Genomic DNA, 19,727 nt, shown 5'->3' with positions numbered 1-19,727 from the left:
GGCTGGAAACTGAACAAATAAATAAACAAGGGAACACCACAGAGATGATCTCAGGAACTGATACTTTTAGGAGAACAAAGAAATATTTTGAATCATTCAAAATGTCCTGATTTAGTAGAGCAAAACAAATATTTTGATTTTTCAATATCAACTTGATAGGTTAAAATAATAATAAGAGTCACTTGATTCTATCAAGCTACCATAAAAAATACTTTGATATTCTGTTGAACTTTTATGGAAACGGTGTTTTCCAGTGGAGATGGCCAGAGCAGCTCTGCCCAGCTGTTCTCATCACTCCTCCGATAAAACGTGCTAATAGGAGCCAGCATACTCCACTAGAGCACAAATGAAATTGCAAGGGCAGATGGGGAGCCTTCAGCTCTCAGTATTCTTTATCGTGTGAAGTCTGAGATCCTCAGGCAAACACGGCGAGAGCCAGCAAATCTCTCAGAGGACTAAAATCCCAGCTGAGTCTCAAATTCTCTGCGCAGGAGAGAAATGGCTGTAATCTGCTAATAAAAACAGATGTACAGGGCCATTCTGGCAGCTACATCTGCCGTGCTTCTTCCACCCCGCCCTGCCTTGTTAGACCGCCTCGTCCCACTCCTCACGAGTGGTGCCAACAATAGGCACGCATAAACACCAGTCACATTATATTTTCTTTAGGATGGTTGCTTTCTCCTCGACCCGCGCTGCAGCCGTGCTGAGCCCTGCTGCAACCTCGCTGTCTGAGGGAAGGCGTCGGTCCTCGTGGCTGTGCTTGCGCGGGAACGGCGCTGGGAACAAAGGCAACCCTGGCTCTACACCACCTCAGCCCACTGCCGATGTCGGGGAAAGGATCAGACCTGCGGGGCAGATTTACACCCGCGGATGCTCTTATTAAGCTCCTAACCCAGGGAAGGGCATCGAAGCGCAGCAGCTCTTCCCACCAGCGTCCTTTCCAGAGCTGTCTGATGCCTTTCAGAAGCAGCCACATTCAGTCAGAGCATCTTTAGGACAGCCAGCTGCTGTACTTCCCACCCCTCCTCCCTCCCTACCGCCCCTCAGAGCCGGCCTGAAGGCGCCCCACAAGATGGCGCCTCACCGCTTTAGGGCGCGCCCGGAGTAAAGATGGCGGCGGAACCTTCTCCCGCTTCCGTGGTGCTGGCGGCTGTCCTGCCATCAGTAACGATGGCGACTTCCTGCGCGGTGTGGCTGGAGGATCAGGTAATGGCGCCACCCGCCGATCCCCAGCCCCTGTGCTGCCCGCCGAGGGTCGGCGGGCGGCCCGGGGGTCGCGGTGCGCTCTGACGCGTGTCCCGCTACAGGTGGACCGGGTGCCCTGTCCCTACGACGCCCATCACCGTGTGCCTCGGGCGTCGTTGGAGAGGCATGCTGCGTCCTGCCGCCTCCGCAAGATGGGCTATTCCGCCGAGGAGCAGGTGGGCTGGGAGGGACGCCAGGCTGGGGCGTCGGGGCGGGGGGCTGCAACTCAGAAGGTCTTACGACTGGGCTGCCGTGTCCCACAGGCCGAGATGTATGACTCCCGCTTCTTCTATGAGAACCTGAAGGTGCCCACCGTTGCAATGGGTAAGCACACGGGCTGGCGGCAGAGCGCTGGGGGGCTGCATGGAGGTGGAATCACAGCGTGGCTGAGGGAGCTGCAGGTTCACCCAGAGCCCGTGCCCAGCTCCAGACACCTCCAAGCCTCTGGGCAGCCTGTTAACACCACCCTTGCCCCTGCGAAGTGCAGTCGTGGGCCTGTTTGGAGCACCCCTCACGTGGCAGAACCTGAGTCCTCGCCATAGCATGCCATGCTGCCCTGCCGTCAGTAATCATCGTCATTAAAAACCCTCCCTTGAGTTTGGAGGTACAGTAACAACACTGTTAATGGCACTGGTGAGGATTTCAGTATACATACGTATCTTTCCTTATCTCTGTAACCCAAAAATCCTTCCTTTTTTTTTTTTTTTTTTCTTTTTTTTTTTTTTTTCCCCTCCCTCCCCTCAATTCAAATATGGAATAGATAAGAATATTTTTCAACTGTCTCTTGTGCACAAATAAAACTGCAATGTTCTGTGAAATATCTTAAGTCTCATAATAGAGGTTGGGAAATAAAGACTAAGCCTACTAAGTACTTGATTTTAAAAGTTCTGTGTGATACTTTCTCTTCTCTGTCTGCAGATAAAGATCTACAGTTTCACATAGTTCAGCAAGCTAGAGCTCAGAGTGCCAAAGAAGGCATAGGCTACACTGAAGGTAAGTGGCATCCAGGTGGGGAAACAGCTTTTCAGCTGTCCTGTGGAGAGCTGCTCGATTTCCCCTTTTGAACTGCTGTGAGAAATTTTCATTTATTTGGTTTTTTAAAATTCCTTCCCTTCTATATTTGGGAGTAAAACTGCTTTCTTTATGAAGGGCAGCCAAGTAAAGAACTTGAGATAGTATCGGTAGTGCAGAACTTGGGAGTTCCCTGAAGTACCAGTCCGTCACTTCCCGTCCCACTCCATACAGCTTACTATTTTCTGATACTCTCTTCTGCCTGTTATGGCCCAAATTCTTCACAAGCTGCCTCCCACCTTGTTCTTCATGGCATGAGTGAGGAAGAAGGGGAAAAAAGAGAACTGTGCTTTGAATTCAGTTTAAGGATTGTCAGTTATAAGCTGTGCACGCTCATCCATTGCTTCTTAGATCAAAAGCTGAACAGTGCATGCATTGGTGTTATGTTGAATTGTTTCTAGACTCTTTTAAGTAGTTACATAATAAATATGTTCGAACATCTGCAAATACTATAAAGTTCTTTACCGCTGGTCTCACCACATTTGTTTGTCACATTTTATAGCAGGTCTAGTGACAGAGTAGTTAAGACCAATTTGCACTTCTTGTAGAGAGATGAGATAGAGTAGAAAAGTAGGGCCACCTACAGGAACTTTGTTGTACTTTCCTGACTTGATGTTCAGATACAGCAGCACTTGCTCAGGCAAGTATTTCATGTCCAAGAATTTTCATGTTCTTGCTTCTTTCACAGAGCAAAGCCTTTGTGTGATTGGCACTGGGCTTTTATAGCATGTCAGGTGCATTTTGCTCTGGAAACAAGCGATAATTCACAAATTTGATACAATTATAGCCAAGTAGAGAAAAATCAGTTAAGCCTGTAAAGAGGTGCATCACATAGATATGTCAGTGAGCCACCAGATGCCAGTGTTTGCCATCCAGTTTTCACTGCGATTTTGCATTTCTACGAAGATAACATTAAAACTGTATGGAGTAGTTTTTATTATGGTGCCTTGGCCTCTTCTAAGATGTGCTGACTTGAAATTACTTGTTTAACTTGAAGTCTTTGGCAGTAGAGATGGGGGGGGGGGGGGAGTGAAAATGTAGCTGAAGCTCTTGTAATAGGGCTGGAAGGCTGGTCTTGATCATAAGCTGTGAGATCATTGTAAAATCACAAGCATGTAACTGTTAGGGCATGTTTCTGGGTTTCTGTGACCTTGTAGGAATAGTATATTCTAAAAATAAAATTCTTGTATTATCCTTTCAATTTAAGGACTTCTTACAGATGTGTAAGAGAAGGGTGAACGCAGCACAGGTGTTTACTGCATTGCTGAGCTCTTCAGTGTTTTCCTGTGTAATTATGCCATTTTACTAATAACAGTGCTGTTCAAATTCCAGGATCTTATTCATCACTGCCTGTAGAAGTTCCTCAAAATCACAAACGTTTCACCTGTGACCTGACTCAAGCTGACCGACTTGCTCTTTATGACTATGTTGTTGAGGAAACAAAGAAACAGAGGTCTAGGTCACAAATCACAGAAAATGACAGTGACCTCTTTGTGGATTTAGCAGCCAAGATTACTCAAGGTTTGAAAAATAATTTACTGTTGAGTTTATTGCTCAGAGCTTTAACTTTGCATCAGTAGATGAGTTTTTGGTGAAAGCCAGCCTGAACTGTTGTTTGTTGTTGGCTTTTATTGTGGGAACACACTGCAGTTTTTTAAAATTGTATGACAAGTCTGGCACCAGGAAACAGCAGACTGGCATTCTTTGTGCTGACAGTTCTGAGAAAGCCTTGGTGCTCTTTTGTTGGCATAGGTATTGCATTTATCTTAATGGATGGATCTGCTGTCATTTGCAACTGACTTCAGGTTACTTAATGCTGACAAGTTACTGCAAAGCCTGGAACAGCATTTACTACAAGAAATGATGAGATTAAAGATCATTTAAAATTAAAAGCTTGGGGAGTGGTTGGTGGTCTCTGGGTTGAAATCTTGATCAATATAGGAACGGATACAACAGACAAAGCCTCCTATTGCTATTGAGACATGCCGGTGTCTCCAAGCAAAACTTCCCTTTGTTATTCTGTGGACCCTGTGTGTAGGAGAGATGATGTTTGTCATCTACATGGATACACATTCCTCAGAACTTGGCTGTCTCAACTGCTGTGTCTTACACTTATAGTGGCTTTGAAGATGCAGCCTGTGTTTTGAAGAGGTCTGACCAACCTGCAAGCCTGTACATTGATTTGGATTACTGTTGGGAGATTAGGATCACATAATAATGTTTGAATGTTGTCTTTTTAGTCTTGTATTGATAACAAGGCTGAAGAGGAAGCTTGTGTTAATTCATAATAGCTATTCAACACTGGAGAACTTGAGGAACAACACAATGTATATATATATTTTTTTTCAGACACTTTAGTAATAAAGCAGCAGACATATATCTGCAGGTGCTAATGCTGTGCTAATACCCATTTGTTTTACTTCAAATAGATGACAGTCAGAAAGGTCCAAAGTCCCATCTTGAGATTCTGGCTGAAATGCGAGACTACAAAAGGCGCCGGCAGTCATACAGGGCTAAGAACGTTCATATAACGAAGAAGTCTTACACTGAGGTAAGCAGCTCAAGGGAAAGCTGTGAGTTTATTGTATGCTTAGTTCATATCAGCATAAACAATGGCATGCCTGTTCAGACGAGGAAAAATCTCTTCTGCTTATTGTGCCCTTCCTGGTTAGAGTTGCAGACTTGCTAATAAGAGAATTTCTTTCGTTTAGTTTGCTGCAGGAAATTACAAGTAACAGAAGTATTTCTGGCAGTAGTGAATTTTTCATGTGAAAATGGCAGCAAGATACACTTTGTTGTAAAATGGTACTGTTACATTTATGCTGAAATGCTCTTCTTTAAGAAGCACATCGTGATGCACTGCTTTGTTGTTTTTTGTTTTTTAATATCTTTCTTTACTCTTGAGGTGATTCGGGATGTGATTGGTGTACATATGGAGGAACTCAGCAACCACTGGCAGGAAGAGAATAGGTTGGATAATGCAGAGATGTGTGAAGGGGGAAAGTCAAAATCTTCAGGAAGGTACATCACAGTTGACATTCAAACATTCATGAGGGATTTGCTATTTCTGTGTGGACATCAGCAGCCTGGGGGCCTGTAATGGTTTTTTTGTTGTTGTTGTTTGGTCCTCTTTTTTTTTTTTTAAGAGGAAGTGGCTTAATAGGATGTTGTCTTTCTTACACTGTTAGTAGGTCATTTTGTTACAGAACTGATACTGAAAAACTAGTGACTGTGAAACTGTGCTTACTGAACAAAATCAGTAATGTTTTTGTTTTTTGTTCTCTCAGAAAGGAAGACAGGCGGTCAGCTTCGGTGGACTCGAGGCAGTCTGGAGGAAGCTCAAAGGACACTGAACGCACCAGACATAGGAGAGAGAGCAGCAGGAGTCCAAGTAAAAGAAAAAGGAGTCGTGACAGAGGGAAAGACAGAGATTCTCGGAGAAAAAGAGAAAGGTGAGATGAAATAGCATCAGCTACATTCTTGCTTCTGAATCAGGCCACCGTGCAGAAGAATAACTTATTACAGGGAATAGAACGTCTCATTTAATGAAAAATCTAGTATAATCTCACATGCAGTACAACAAGCCAGTGCCTAAACAAAAGTTGCTGTGATCTAGAGTTCAGAACTTTCCACAGCTGAAAGGTCGATGCTTCCAACAATGTTACAGGTCTGAGGCTGCTTATCTTGACATATCCCATAGGGATAGTTGGCACTGGGCATCAGTTGCATTGTTAATTTCACCAATATAAGGCCTACTTTCTTCCTTAGAAAAGGATATGATTACACTTAATGAGAGCTTTCTTTTTTCAGGTACTTTTATTCCTTCAGATTACATTAACAACATACACGGTGTTTGCTTTCTTGTTTCAGGGAAGAAGACAAGTATCACAGCCATAAAAGAAGAAAGTAGAAACAAGAACATAATGAGTTTTTGTTCAAAGAATTACTTGCACAGGATGTACTGTTGTTACTGCTGTTATAACAGAGACTGTAATGCTGTGAACATAATGCTGGTGTTGCCTTACAGCTGTGTTCAGTGAGAAAATCAGATAATGTTCAGGGGTTGGCAGGATGGAAGCAGTGTACGTCCTAAAATGTACAAATGTATAAGACTTATGTATCTATTAATAAATTATAGTGATTTCTTAGCCCTTTGAGTTTAATTTAACAAAGGCTAATGGAATCTGAGAGAGGCTGCACTAATTTACTGTCCTGGCCCACTGATAGTATCTAAAGGTGAATGTGGTTAAGCCCTGGAGCAGCAGAATTAATTACAAATGGAAAGGGATGAAGGTAGTTCCCTTTCTCTCTACCACCTGACATTGTCACCTCTGAGAACAGCGTTCCAGAAAGACAGCACTTACTGTCACATTATGGCATGCATGGAAGGTGACAGAGCAGATTTCAGAGTTCTCCAGAAGGCTGTTACCTTCATCTGCAGCTTTCAGTAATGAAAAAGTGGTAAAAGTTTGGTAACAGGCATGCTGCTGTTCCCAAGCTTGTGCTTAAAGAAATTTAGGATCAATGTCAAGCTGGTGATGGTGGTGACAGGCATCTCTAAGACATCTACTAAGGTAGAGATGTCCCTTTCTATAATTTTATCGACTAATTTTCAAACGTGAGATTGATAGATCATGGTATTTATGCAAAGAACCCATTAAGTTTTCATCCTGTATACTAACGTGAAAGTATTAACGACAGAAATTATAAAAGCACTAAGACTTCAACCATCCAAATACAGCTTATGGGTGTAAAGGAGAATTCCACTTAACTGCCGTGGGATTATACCAATTTCTAGTTTTGTTAATTTCTTACACAATCTACTACAGTCAGCTTGTTCCTTCTATGAAGAAAGCCAACAGCAACATCTTACAGATCAGTCTTTTCTACACTTCCTTATTTTCAATCAAGCTGCCAGCAGAGGACACCCCTTAGCACTGTCATTTTGGCCTCCTCCATGGCTGTGTTAGGCGATACGCTCTGCACGGTGCCTGTGGGCTGCAGGCAGGCAGGAGACTGATCTTTATTAATTAAAAGTCCATCTGGGAATGAGAAAAATATTTAAATTCTGAAGAGAGTTGGAGAAGAAAAAGCTCCAGGGAGACTTCATTGTGGCCTTCCAGTACTTGAAGGGAGCGTATAAACCGAAGGAAGAATGGCTGTTCACAAGGGTGGATAGTGACAGGACAAGGGGGAATTGCTTTAAAATGAGACAGGGGAGGTTTAGGTTAGATATTAGGAGGAAGTTTTTCACATGGAGGGTAGTGACGCACTGGAACAGGTTGCCTGAGGAGGTTGTGGATGCTCCATCCCTGGAGGCATTCAAGGCCAGGCTGGATGTGGCTCTGGGCAGTGACCCTGCACATAGCAGGGGGTTGAAACTGCCACTTTGCCACTTTGTTTGTCACTGCAAAGGAATAGGAACCAAATGTCTTAGAACACTTCAAGGTGATAAACTGTAGTACGTAAGGCAAGATACAGTTGAGGATTACATTAACTGAGAGTGGTATTGTTAAAAAATAGTTCTAATTAGGAATCATTCTGGTAATTAACAACAAAGAAAATTAAGTTGATTTCTTAATTTCTTAATTTTAATCATGATCATTGTGGTCCTTTTCAACCCAGGTCGTTCTATGATGATGAGTCCAAATTAGGGATCAAATTAAATGGAACTGTTGCCATTAGTCTAGTTGATATTTTTTTCACCATCTTGGCTACGGTGTTCTTCATGGTCTTTGAACAGCACTTGGTGAAACCATATGTTTAACTAGAGTTTGTTCATGCAGACAGGGTAGTCAAAAGACAGGCTATGCTTTTGTTGGAGTTAAAAACAGATAAGAAGAAAATTGTTACTTTACTTAAGAAATGAACCAGTCTTATATCTGCCCAGTCTTCTCTAAATTTAATTTTCTATTCAGAAAGTCTAGGTAGAAAGATTAACGAAATACATTTGATTAAATATAAACAAATTAGTGAAAGTACCACTCCCAAGCTGCGAGCAGCAGTATTTCAGAAGTGAAAAAACAATATGACAATATGTTCAATTCACTCTGATAAAAGGCAATTTCAAGAATGAAATAAAGAAAAAGGAGTGCTGGAGAAGAGGTTCTTTGTGTATTGTATTTACTTCATTTTTTCCAGCCTCATCTGGTGCTGAAGAGTCAACTTGATCAAAGCCGTGTCGAGGGCTGGCTCTGAAAATTTCTGAGCAGTACCATGCCACTTTGTTTGTCACTGGAAAGGAATAGGAACCAAATGTCTTAGAACACTTCAAGGTGATAAACTGTAGTACGTAAGGCAAGATACAGTTGAGGATTACATTAACTGAGAGTGCTATTGTTAAAAAATAGTTCTAATTAGGAATCATTCTGGTAATTAACAACAAAGAAAATTAAGTTGATTTCTTAATTTCTTAATGCTTGTGCAGTTTTGGATTTCCATATGCATGGAATTGGTTGCAACCTAAAAATAAAAGGACCAGCAGATGATGAGAAAAGTCAGTATGTGAATCTAAGCATGCCAAATTTGCAGTGCTCAGAGGACAAGGCTGTTACAGATCTTTTAAAACTGGTGAAAAACGGAGTGCATTTCTTGTGACCTGTGTGTGACTATGGGCAAAACAAGTAGGAATTTATTACTGACATGTGAATAGAAGTCTGCCGTTTCCATACATCCCTAATGCCAATTCCAGCTAGTTCTAGAAGGGATAAATGTAGTGTATTGATACATCCTCGCCTCCAGTTTTTTTCTAAAGTTAGAGTTATCACATTGAGTTTTGTGGCACAGGCTTCATAGAACCAATGTATGTGTATTAGAGATGGTCACCATTAAGGTGATTTATTGTCTGTTCCACTGATCACACCTGTATTCTCTAGCAATGAAACTTTTGATACCATGCTAATAAGGTGCTACAAATAATTACCTTGTCATGATATGAGAGATGAATCATTCAAACAGCTTCATCATTTGTTAACAGATCGCACTTAATTATTAAGTCAAGAGAACTGGTTTGCCCATTTATTACAAAGTAAGGCAAAACTTACTTAAAAGCACATAAAAGTTTTTGAGCAAAGCTGCCCCTGATGGGATAGTCAAATTGTGAGCTTTTTGCTTAGCTTTCAATCTACACATCTCCTGCTGTGATGAACTGCATCAGTTTGTGGCTTATTGACAAAATTAAAGCTAAGCTCAGAGGAATTAAAAAGAGGAACATAACAGACTAGAAAGATAGCCAGCCTTCCTACTGTGATATGAAAACCAAAACAGGATGAGTTCAGGTGGGATGAGTAGTCTTTTTGTCTTTTATATCCACTGGAGGCAACCAACACCAAGACCATTCCAAGAATGACAGTTTACTATATCTCATACAACAAAAACTGGAGAGCTGAACTATTTAAGAACAAGCTATATATTCCCCCACATAATTTCCAGGCAGAGGTAATCTGGGGAGAAACACATTAGAAAGTTGACAGACTTCAGGTGGGAACTCCCAGTTTCTCTCTGATTCATGATCCCTGTCACAAGAGCAGCCCATAAGATGCTGATAGTTCCACTACCAGTAGTGCACAGATGATACAAAGCTGTATATAATCGCTTCCTAAGGGGAAAACTACATCACCAGATAGTGACTAAAACATTTCAAAGATGGCTAAATAAGTCATTTCACAGTTCAAAGCCCCAAGGTTTACCACTTACAGGAAATAACTATGTACGCTTTTGATATAACCCGAGTCAACCTTTCCTCCTATCATGGATACGCCTCAAGTGAAGACAGACAACTCATCTAAAATTAGAGGTCTGTGGAGAACCCAGAGGTGATGTATAACTTAAAATTGATGCCCGAACTTTTACTTACGCGTCTTCTTTAATCTTTTGGAGGAAAGCTTTGATTTTCTCATCTGGTATGTCTCCATCGATACTTGCCAAATAGCAGTAAAGGAATGAAAACGTGTCATAGGGAATACGAGCTGCTCCACCTTCCGGGTCCTGTGTTAAAATTTCACAGGCGTGTTTCATTGAACTCAGCAAGGACTGGAAGGGGTTCAAGGAAGGAATGAGAACAGTATCAGAGCCACGAACATCTTTTGTATATCATGACAAAATGCAGACTGTAAGCCACAGAAAATGAGTGAAAATGAAATGAAGGCTTTATCATCATTAGCCAGCTCTAAATACCAAATTTCTAACTTTATGAGCTAGCTTTATGAGGAGGCTGAGGAAGCTGGAATTGTTAAGTCTGGAGAAGAGGAGGCTCAAGGGGTGACCCTATCACTCTCTACAACTCCCTAAAAAGACGTTGTGGTGAGGTGGGTATCAGCCTCTTCCCACTGGTTATACTACACTGCCACACACGCTTGCAGCCACTCCAACCTACTCATTCTCCCATACAGTGCAGTAAATTTATTCCAATCGAATTTCCTGCCTTTCAAAGACAGTTTAACAGCCCAGTTGTGTGAACATTTCTTAAGAGGTGAGTCTGTAAATACACATCAGTTTTACAGAAAGATACTTCAAATGAATGGTGTTCTGAAAAAGTCCACATTATCCTAGCTTAGGGCTCTATCTGTCTACTTTTTTATCTCAGCTGCAACCCTACTTCACTTGGAATGTAAACTAAAACCGGAGGAAAAGAATGTAACAATTTGTGAGCCCTTCTGGTTCAGCAAACTGAAGTTCAGGTTTTCATCATGCAGAGATAAAATCAAATCATTTCAATATCTGAAAGGATGGATAAATTTATGCTGTTCAGCTCCATCAGAACAGTGCCCCTGAGACTGCTTTTTTGTTTCAGTTGTTTTCTTTTTAGTGAAGGAAAGAAAAAGAAATCACAAAATACAGTTCTGGGGGGGGGACTGGAATAAAAAAATATGCAGTTCAAGTGGACGAGCACAATTGCATGGCCAGACTGGGTCAACATTCACTGCTTTTCAGTAACACAACATTCTCAAAACAATATTGAGCATTTATTTTCTTCTTAGTACCCCTTCTGGAGTCTTTAATTTTATACTTCACAAGAACATCAGCTTAGCGTAAGTATTTTATAATAATTCATTTACAACGCTCTGCTGAGATTTTATTACTGACATTAGAAGAATTAAATGTAGATTTAGTAACATTAACTGCTTCTGTGAAAATGTAATTGGCTACACAATTAGAAACTGATGTTTTAATTTCTCGCTCTAGCTCTTCAGTCTTTTACATTGATGTCCTAAGCACTGTTCTTCTATCGCCCCATCTCTTCCTGGGCTGAGCTGCCAGTGGACAAGCTTACTGTCCTACTGCCACAACCCAGTAAGCTGAGGATACTACCTGCCCTTTCTGCTTAAGCTCTCCTCCCAGAATGACCTGTAAACCATTTTGACAGGCATTGTTTGTAGACGCTCTCAAAGTGACAGAGAAGCGCCTTTACCCAATCTAACTCAAAGGTCATTTGCATTAATTATTCTACGGTCTACCACATACATTACCATTAGTGGCCAGCCATGAAGGTTCCTGCTTTGAATGTTAGGCTGGAGGAGGCTCTGCGCACCTGATCTAGCTGTAGGTGCCCATGTTCATTGCAGGGAGCTGGAATAAATTAACTCCAAAGGTTCCTTCCAACTCAAAACAGTTCTATGATTCTGTGACCATACCTCACCAAGCACGCTGCACCCAAGTGCCAGAATCTTCATCCATTCCACCTCTTCATCAAAGATGTCCAACTGCAGGATAGCTTCCAGCTGCTCCTCTGGCAAGCACAAGTCTTTCCATTTTTCCTTCAGTTCTGCAACACTTACAGTGCCTTTAGCAGAAAGCTGTAAACAAAGTTACAGTACCACAATAAGAACAGTGAAAAAGAACGGAACTAAGAACAAAGATGCTTCCCAAAACATATCTAATTTTTGACAGTCACCTACTGATCATCTGCCATATTTTTTGTCTGAGACAAACACATTAGCATTGCGAATTTTCTAAATGTCTGGTTGTACCTGTTTGTGCAAGACTTTAAGGAGTCCTGGGGTCAAACCAGCATCCATTTTCTGTTTTTCTGAAGGTGTTTCAATCCTCTCTTTCACTGGAAGGGGCTCACCTTTTGACAGTGCTGTAAAGTACCTAAGTGAATGGGAACAGCAAGACACTTCAGTACCTAGGATGATTAAAACTACACAGAAGTGAGTAGTCTCACACTTACAGCTCCCTAAATCAATCTCCATGCTCCTGTAGATATGCAGCAGTGTTCAGCAAGCACTCCACATGCAGGATTACTATTCTCCTCCTGCCCAGATCCCACCTTTCTCTTCAGTGAAAGACAGTTTCTAGATTTTACAAACTCCTTTTTATAATACTCTCATAAATTATAAGTAGTTTAACTTATTTTGTGCATGATATACTCAGCCCTTCTTGGCAAAGGCAGAAAAAAATTTATTAACATCAAGAATATGCTTGCACAACCAAAGCACAGTCTTTTCCCATTGGATTGATGAGTACCTTACCAATTTATTTAGCTGATTTATTTAGCATTCCTCCCACATGCTACCTGCAAAACACAACTGGCCATATTGCAATGCTCACAAAACCATTTGTGTCAGTTCTACCCACTCTAAAATAAAATTCAAGGATGGAGCAGAAAGAGAATTAGATACAAATCCTTTAAATTATAAGGCTAAATCAAGTACTACACTACTTTTAAAAGGCCAACAGATTGTATTACACACTGAAGAATGCAATGCTCCTCTGTACAGTCAACAAAAGCCTCAGGTCTTTGTGGTTCTGTGCTGACAGTGCTACATGGTTATGAGGATGCCATACTTACGCAGCTGACCACTGCAAAACATCATGAGGCTGAGTCCTAATAGCAGCTTTGGTGAACTGTTTCATAATATCTGGTAACTCAGGGGGGATTTTGATCTGCTGAGCACAAAACAGGGTTTCTGGAAGAGGCATGGTCTTTTCAAGTTTGGTTACACAGACCTGAAGGAAGTAACAATAAAACAGATGTAGAATGACAAGAACTGCCTGCATATGTAAGGGGAACAGTGTTTATACCCAAATTGCCTCCTTTCTAATTGGGTTAGTAGAGAACTCACACAGCTCAGAAGGGAAAGCAGACAAGCACCAGGCAGTCTCTAAAATCTTAATCTTGGTATCAAGCAAAAGCCTGGAGATGAACTCCAACCATAGCTCTTGATTTTCCTCCTCGAGACTACTGCTATGTGTTTGTGGAATGAGCAGTACGGAACCGTTTCAGTTGGAAGGAACTCGTGAAAGGGAAGTCTAGCCCAACTCCCTGCAACAAACAGGGACACCCACAGCTGGGTCAGGTGCTGAGAGCCCCCATCCAGCCGAACCTTGTCCTTTTGGTACAGAAACTGCTGCACACAGATTAACAGATTTCTACCGAGTTCGTATAATCAAAGACACCCTGCAGCAAAAAGTTAGTAACCTGTGCTCCTCGCAGAACTAACATCAAAGAAATGCCAGAAAAGAAGAAAACTCATTGCAATCATGCATCACTCTTTGCTCACGCAGCTCTACGTTTCGGTTCCTCTTACCCGCAGCGTAACCTACGTATTGCGAGGAGCTCCCCAACGCCGTACCCCGGCGCTACTGACACCCACACGTCGCCTCGCCGCCCCCGGCTCGAAGAGGCCCGCTCAACCCCGCCTCACCTCCGCCTGCGCAGCCGCTGCCCTGGCAACGAGCGTGCCGTGCCGGCTGAGAGCGGGCCGGCGGGGCGGCCGTTTGCGGCCCGCGTCGCTGAGCCGCGGGGGCAGCGCCGCGTTGAACCCGTTGAAAGACATGGAGATTTTGGAAAGGGTCCAGAGGAGGGCGACTAAAATGATCAGGGGGCTGGAGCACCTCCCCTATGGGGACAGGCTAAGGGAGTTGGGCTTGTTCAGCCTGGAGAAGAGAAGGCTGCGGGGTGACCTCATTGCAGCCTATCAGTACCTGAAGGGAACTTACACCCAGGAGGGGAGTAAACTCTTCAAAAGGGCTGACAATAGCAGGACTAGGGGAAATGGATCCAAGTTGAAGGAGGGAAGATTTAGGTTGGATGTTAGGGGGAAGTTCTTTACGAGGAGAGTGGTTAGGCCCTGGAACGGGCTGCCCAGGGAGGTTGTGGATGCCCCGTCCTTGGACGTGTTCAAGGCCAGGTTGGACGGGGTCCTGGGCAACCTGATCTAAATGTGTATGTTTGGTGGCCCTGCTAGGCAGGGGGGTTGGAACTACATGATCCTTGAGGTCCCTTCCAACCCGGGTGATTCTGTGATTCTGTGAACCCGCTTAGCCTCGCCGACTGGAGCGGCCGAGCGCGGGCTGCATGTCACGGCTGAGCCACACAGCAGCGCACAGGCCTGAGCCCACGGGGTGCCCCGTGGCTGAGAACGGAATGAAATGGCGGACTCTGGGGAAAACAAACAAAGTAAATCACCGAGTCCTTTTGAAAAAGGGTATTTTTTTTCCCTTCCCGCTTCCCCCCCCCCTCTCCCCCCGCAGTAATTACACTAAAGTGTTAGCCTAAAATTTACCATAGTTCAGGGATATGTAAAATAAGTGATTCATAGAAAGGCCTGGGTTGAAAAGGACCTCAATGTTCATCGAGTTTCAACCCCCTGCTATGTGGGGTTGCCAACCACCAGACCAGGCCGCCCAGAGCCACATCCAGCCTGGCCTTCACAGAATCACAGAATGGCCAGGGTTGGAAGGGACCTCAAGGATCATGAATCTCCAACCCCCCTGCCACATGCAGGGCCACCAACTTCCACGTTTAATACTAAACCAGGCTGCCCAGGGCCCCATCCAGCCTGGCCTTGAATGCCTCCTGGGATGGAGCATCCACAACCTCCTTGGGCAACCTGTTCCAGTGCATCACCACCCTCTGTGTGAAAAACTTCCTCCTAATATCTAACCTAAACCTCCTGTCTCATTTTTAAGGATAGAACCAATCCTAGGAAGACAGGTGAGGTGACATAAACAACCTAAGTAAAGTTAATTCCCTCCAAGTCCAGTTAATATTTCATTTCTCCTCATGCCGGATGGAAATAAAAGCCCATTGCCTGTTTAGCACTGGCCACCAGTCAGTAAGTAGCAACAGCAAAGCAGCAGTAAAGCACCAAAACTGGTGTGTATAGTTGTGCAATCATCATGTCACTGCTCCACCCCTCTTATTTTGGAGTAATATTTGGCCTTCGGAAATACTTCCTAAATGTGTCCATTAAGTAACTTTGATTTCAGCATCACATTTCTCAATTTATGGTGACTTCTGAATAAAGAAATTAAAAAAAATAAGCATAGCTTGTCACTGGAATAATCGCAGACAATAACATTTTTGTAACTCTGTTATTCTTCTGTTCATTAATCCAATTACTAACTGAGGTATCAGAGGAAAAGAGCTCTAACTTACCTTAGCACATTGTAAACATTCATCTCCGTATCTGTTTTTGAGGACAACTTCTGTTCTTCATTTAAACTTTGTTATAAAAATTCAGTTCCCTGTTTCATGTCTTTATTATTTCATCATTTCTGCTGGGAACCCCAGCCATTGCTCAGACCATCAGCACCTACACACAAGGCAAACCTAACAAGAACACCGGCCCAGTCACAAGACACTTAACAGTCGAAGTAAAGACAAATGGACAAATAGTGAAGCAGAAGAAAACAAAGCCACGTTGATCAGCCTGCTAGGCAGCAAGATCAACAAACCACTGCCATCTGTGCTTTGTAGGAAGGGGCTTTTTAGAGAATTCTCTGAAGAATAACAGGGCTGCTGTGAACACTTTTACGAAGACTTTCGCTCAAGCGTAGGGAAGGGAGAGCAAGGGAGGAATGTACCCTACTGAAAAATGATGCATGTAAGTGCTGCAATCGGTGCTGGAGCTTGCATCCTACCAACAAAGCAGCTGACAAAACAGTTATGGGCTCCAGAGGGCCCCTCGGAACATAAACAACTTAAGCTTTACCCAGTGGAGAAGGGTTAGTCAGAGAAAAGATGCAAAGTGTTAACTATTTTTAATCAATATAAAAATATTCAGTGTAAAAACAGTCAAAGCCATGCTGCAGTTAAGTATGTGAAAGATAGCTACAAAGCCATCCGACAGCTCGTGAATAAAGGCCTGTAGAACTAATGCCAGTAGACACTCAACACCACAGAGCTGGTGCAGTTAAGCTGGCAGGTAACTCCAATCCCTCCCCCTTCTAGACTTCAGATCAACAGAGATTGTGATGAAGTCTTCTCCCACTTGAAAAGTAATGCAAAACCACTGCACGCTGTATTATTACTCCAACACAGATGGAAGTCACTGGAACACAGCTTGTCATCTGCCCTAGCAACAGTCAGCTCACTGACAAGCTTACTATCAAGTGTCTATTGCAGGAGAGTACACACAGCACAGCAAGGCAAACTATAAAAATTTTAAACAACAATTAAAAGAAATCATTTAATTTTTTTTTATACAACCTTCTTTCCTAGAACATGCTTAAAATAAAGAGATAGAGATGAGATATTTTGGACTCTTACAATACAGTTTCAGAAACTTCACCCCATCTGTGAACTGTCAAGTAGTGCAAAAGCAAGCTCGAGTTTCATTTGAAACCTGTTCTCATTAACAAAGAGCAAATACAGACAGTGTAAGCTATGTAAAAATAGCTACAGTTCACGTTACATGACCGAATCAACTTTTTTTTTTTTGGTTAACATCTTGACTTACAAAATTAACACTAGTAAGAAACAGCACAATGGCTTTTTCTTAATAAATTTTAATGTTAAGACCAGTTTTGATAAAAACACAAAAGTTACACAAATTGCACTACTGCAAATTCTGCATGACGCACAGCAGTGCTGCCAGTATTTGAGATTTTGGGACTCTTTACAAAAGATTTGTTAAGGTCAAAATTTTGGCAAAAATAAGAATGTAAGTTACCAATGAATTCAATCTTGTGAAAAAAATACTTGTCCCACAAGGTGCACCACTGAAAATATTCAAATGCAACATTTATGCACACCAAAAATATTTGGGGTGAATACTCAATTTAGCCTTTAGTCAGCAAGAATGAATTAGAAACATCCTGGCTATTTCTCCATAACTTCATTTAACTGGAAAAATCCTAATTAAATCACTCCAAAAGCTAATATTTGTGGTTCAAAACTAGCAGGAAAACAATAACTCTGCAAAGTAGTAGTTTCTGACCTCCCGAGAGTGAGGATCCATGCATTCTGATGCATTTGGTTTGTGCTCAGAACACGAGAGTCCAGACACCAAGATACGCACTACCACCATCACAGTCTGGACCAAACTAGCTCAAAACACATAGATCAGAGATGCAACATCAATAAAAAGAGATGACATGGTTTAAAAACCTGCCAAATGCTCAAGTCTTAGATACATATATGGTTAAGTGCAGAATACTGAAGGACAAAGTACTAAGCCCCAAAGTTGATTGCTTCATCAATTTCCTGATTACTGCAGTGGATACTTGTGTTCTCTCATCTAGTTTAGGAAAAGCACTGCAGTTTTAGCACTGATTTGATGGTACTTAAAGCTTTGTGATACTATGCATTTTCTTTAAAAGATATATATTAAAAAAATGCTGCAAAAGAACTCTGTTTCCATATGGGAACAACACAAACTTGGTTTATTGGCTCTTGCTTGACTGTCCTTGCAAAGAAACCTGGTAACTTTTTCTTGCCTGTTTAATAGCAGATTTAATAGCATATATTTTCCTTCTCCACAGGCAATTTATGGTATGTGATGAATGACTTCCTCAGGACTACTCCCATGAAAAATTCACTATGACCAATTCTGAAAGAACAGACTTTTTTTTTTTTAAATGTAATTGTATAAATAAAATTCATACAGAGATTTGCAACTTAGGTAACTCACAGGAAAGAAAAAAAAAAAAAAAAAAGATTTCAAGCTCTTTAATTAAAGACCAGATCAGAGTATTGCTTACACTATGCTCTTTGTTTCTGTGCAAACACATTGATAAGGTTAAACCCTTCACTTGGGGTCTTGAAAAATACTTCTGTTGATTAAGTGGTAAACTTATCTTATTTTTCTTGGTACCTTTAAATGCATCACCTAGAATCACCTACCTTTAGTGAATTTTTACTTACTGCTTCAGTACTGGAAATTCTGATTCCCAAAGCCCCAGAAATCCCCAAAGCAAACAGAAAAACCCAGCTGAGCCTCAACAAGCACATCCGAATTCTCAGAAAATGACATATTTTCTTGATTTAACAGTAACTGTACAATATTACAAACTCAGACACATGAAAAAACAATCAGGCAATAGAAAAATGTACAACAGCTTTGGTGTTATACAAAATAATAAAAAAAGACTTGACAGCAAGATACACAGTTCATTATGTTTTCACCACAGCCACTTCACTGCTGACTGTAAGACAGCTGTTTACTTCTCATATTCTCCGTGTGGCTCTTCTTCCACTCATGAAAAATCATACCATATTACTACAATAAGAACTGTTATGAACACCGTAAAGTAAGCTCCAGATTTTATAAAAACATCTTGCCTCTTTGCACTATTGCTTTGTGGCACATTGTTTGTCAACAGAACAACAGTCCAAAATAAAGTGACAACTAGATTTAATAAATTAATATACTTTTTTTCTTCTTTAAAAGATGTACTATGCACATTCTTTTTTAATCCAAGGTTTTAGGGTGTCAGGATACTTCTATTTACACATATACAGACCTCAGACAGTATTGATAACACCAGAAAACGCAGATAAGGAACAGTGCCTTAACTGCAATCTGGATGCTACGAGCAGAAGCCAAAACACTGCTGAGAGTATTATTGAGGGAGATATCCAAAAACTGAAGAAAAGTCTATGAACAAGGAACACGTAAAGGCAAAGGGAAGGTCAAGATGCTTTAACATGACCATTTATTCCTGTGAAGACTGAGGTGGAGTTGTTGATGTGCCTTGTTTGCCAGATTTTCGTTCATAATTCACGAGTCGTTGCCCAACAAGGTACCTAGAATTATAAAAAAACAGTGAGAAAATAACTCAAGTCATTATTGTTTTGAACCACAAAATCCATTCTCTTTCATCTGTCGCAGAATTAGCTTTCTTATTTCAATAAAAGTTATTCTACACATGACCCTCCCCAGCCCAACAGTCTTCAACACTCTCCATATATTTTTTTTTCCTCAACTTCCAGGTATTGCATGATGGAATATAGGTATTATGGGTTTACATTTACAGACTTGACCCTTGCAGTCATAAATTGATTCCTTTGTTTAAAGTGTTGCCACATCTGACCATCCCATCAGCTTAGTATTTTTTTTCTTTACGTTACACATAATTGCTTACCTCCTCTACATCACTGCTTCACACACCTACTTTATGCCACCTAAGTTCTTTTCCATGCTTCCTATTTGTCTGCTGGTTTTATGTGTAAACTCATATGA

At 41.8% G+C, this 19,727-nt stretch overlaps 3 protein-coding genes across 3 annotated transcripts in view; 1 reads left to right on the top strand and 2 right to left on the bottom strand.

Annotated features, from left to right (window-relative positions):
• Positions 1 to 1,110: 1,110 nt before the first annotated feature.
• Positions 1,111 to 6,226, top strand: SNRNP48 (small nuclear ribonucleoprotein U11/U12 subunit 48; the record flags this gene model as incomplete). The annotated part of the gene is made up of 9 exons (XM_079533757.1): positions 1,111 to 1,206; positions 1,308 to 1,421; positions 1,509 to 1,569; positions 2,164 to 2,238; positions 3,649 to 3,837; positions 4,746 to 4,867; positions 5,222 to 5,337; positions 5,604 to 5,768; positions 6,187 to 6,226. 9 exons carry the CDS (start codon positions 1,111 to 1,113, stop codon positions 6,224 to 6,226), a joined length of 978 nt encoding a protein of 325 aa, XP_079389883.1.
• Positions 6,227 to 8,486: 2,260 nt separating this feature from the next.
• On the bottom strand, positions 8,487 to 13,239 carry ROPN1L (rhophilin associated tail protein 1 like; the record flags this gene model as incomplete). Its single annotated transcript, XM_079533907.1, has 5 exons — positions 8,487 to 8,550; positions 10,172 to 10,347; positions 11,949 to 12,110; positions 12,285 to 12,408; positions 13,109 to 13,239. 5 exons carry the CDS (start codon positions 13,237 to 13,239, stop codon positions 8,487 to 8,489), a joined length of 657 nt encoding a protein of 218 aa, XP_079390033.1.
• A 5,961-nt stretch (positions 13,240 to 19,200) lies between these two features.
• Positions 19,201 to 19,727, bottom strand: part of MARCHF6 (membrane associated ring-CH-type finger 6) — a gene marked incomplete at both ends in the record, with an annotated part of 47,391 nt that continues 46,864 nt past the window's right edge. Inside the window, one exon of the mRNA XM_079533732.1 lies at positions 19,201 to 19,291. Within this exon, the coding sequence (XP_079389858.1) occupies positions 19,201 to 19,291 (91 nt within the window). The remainder of the gene's footprint in view (positions 19,292 to 19,727) is intronic.

Source organism: Tetrao urogallus, assembly GCF_951394365.1.
Source record: "Tetrao urogallus genome assembly, chromosome: 3".
Classification (NCBI taxonomy): domain Eukaryota; kingdom Metazoa; phylum Chordata; class Aves; order Galliformes; family Phasianidae; genus Tetrao; species Tetrao urogallus.
Note: the sequence above shows the minus strand (reverse complement) of the source record. Positions and strands in the feature narration are given on the sequence as shown.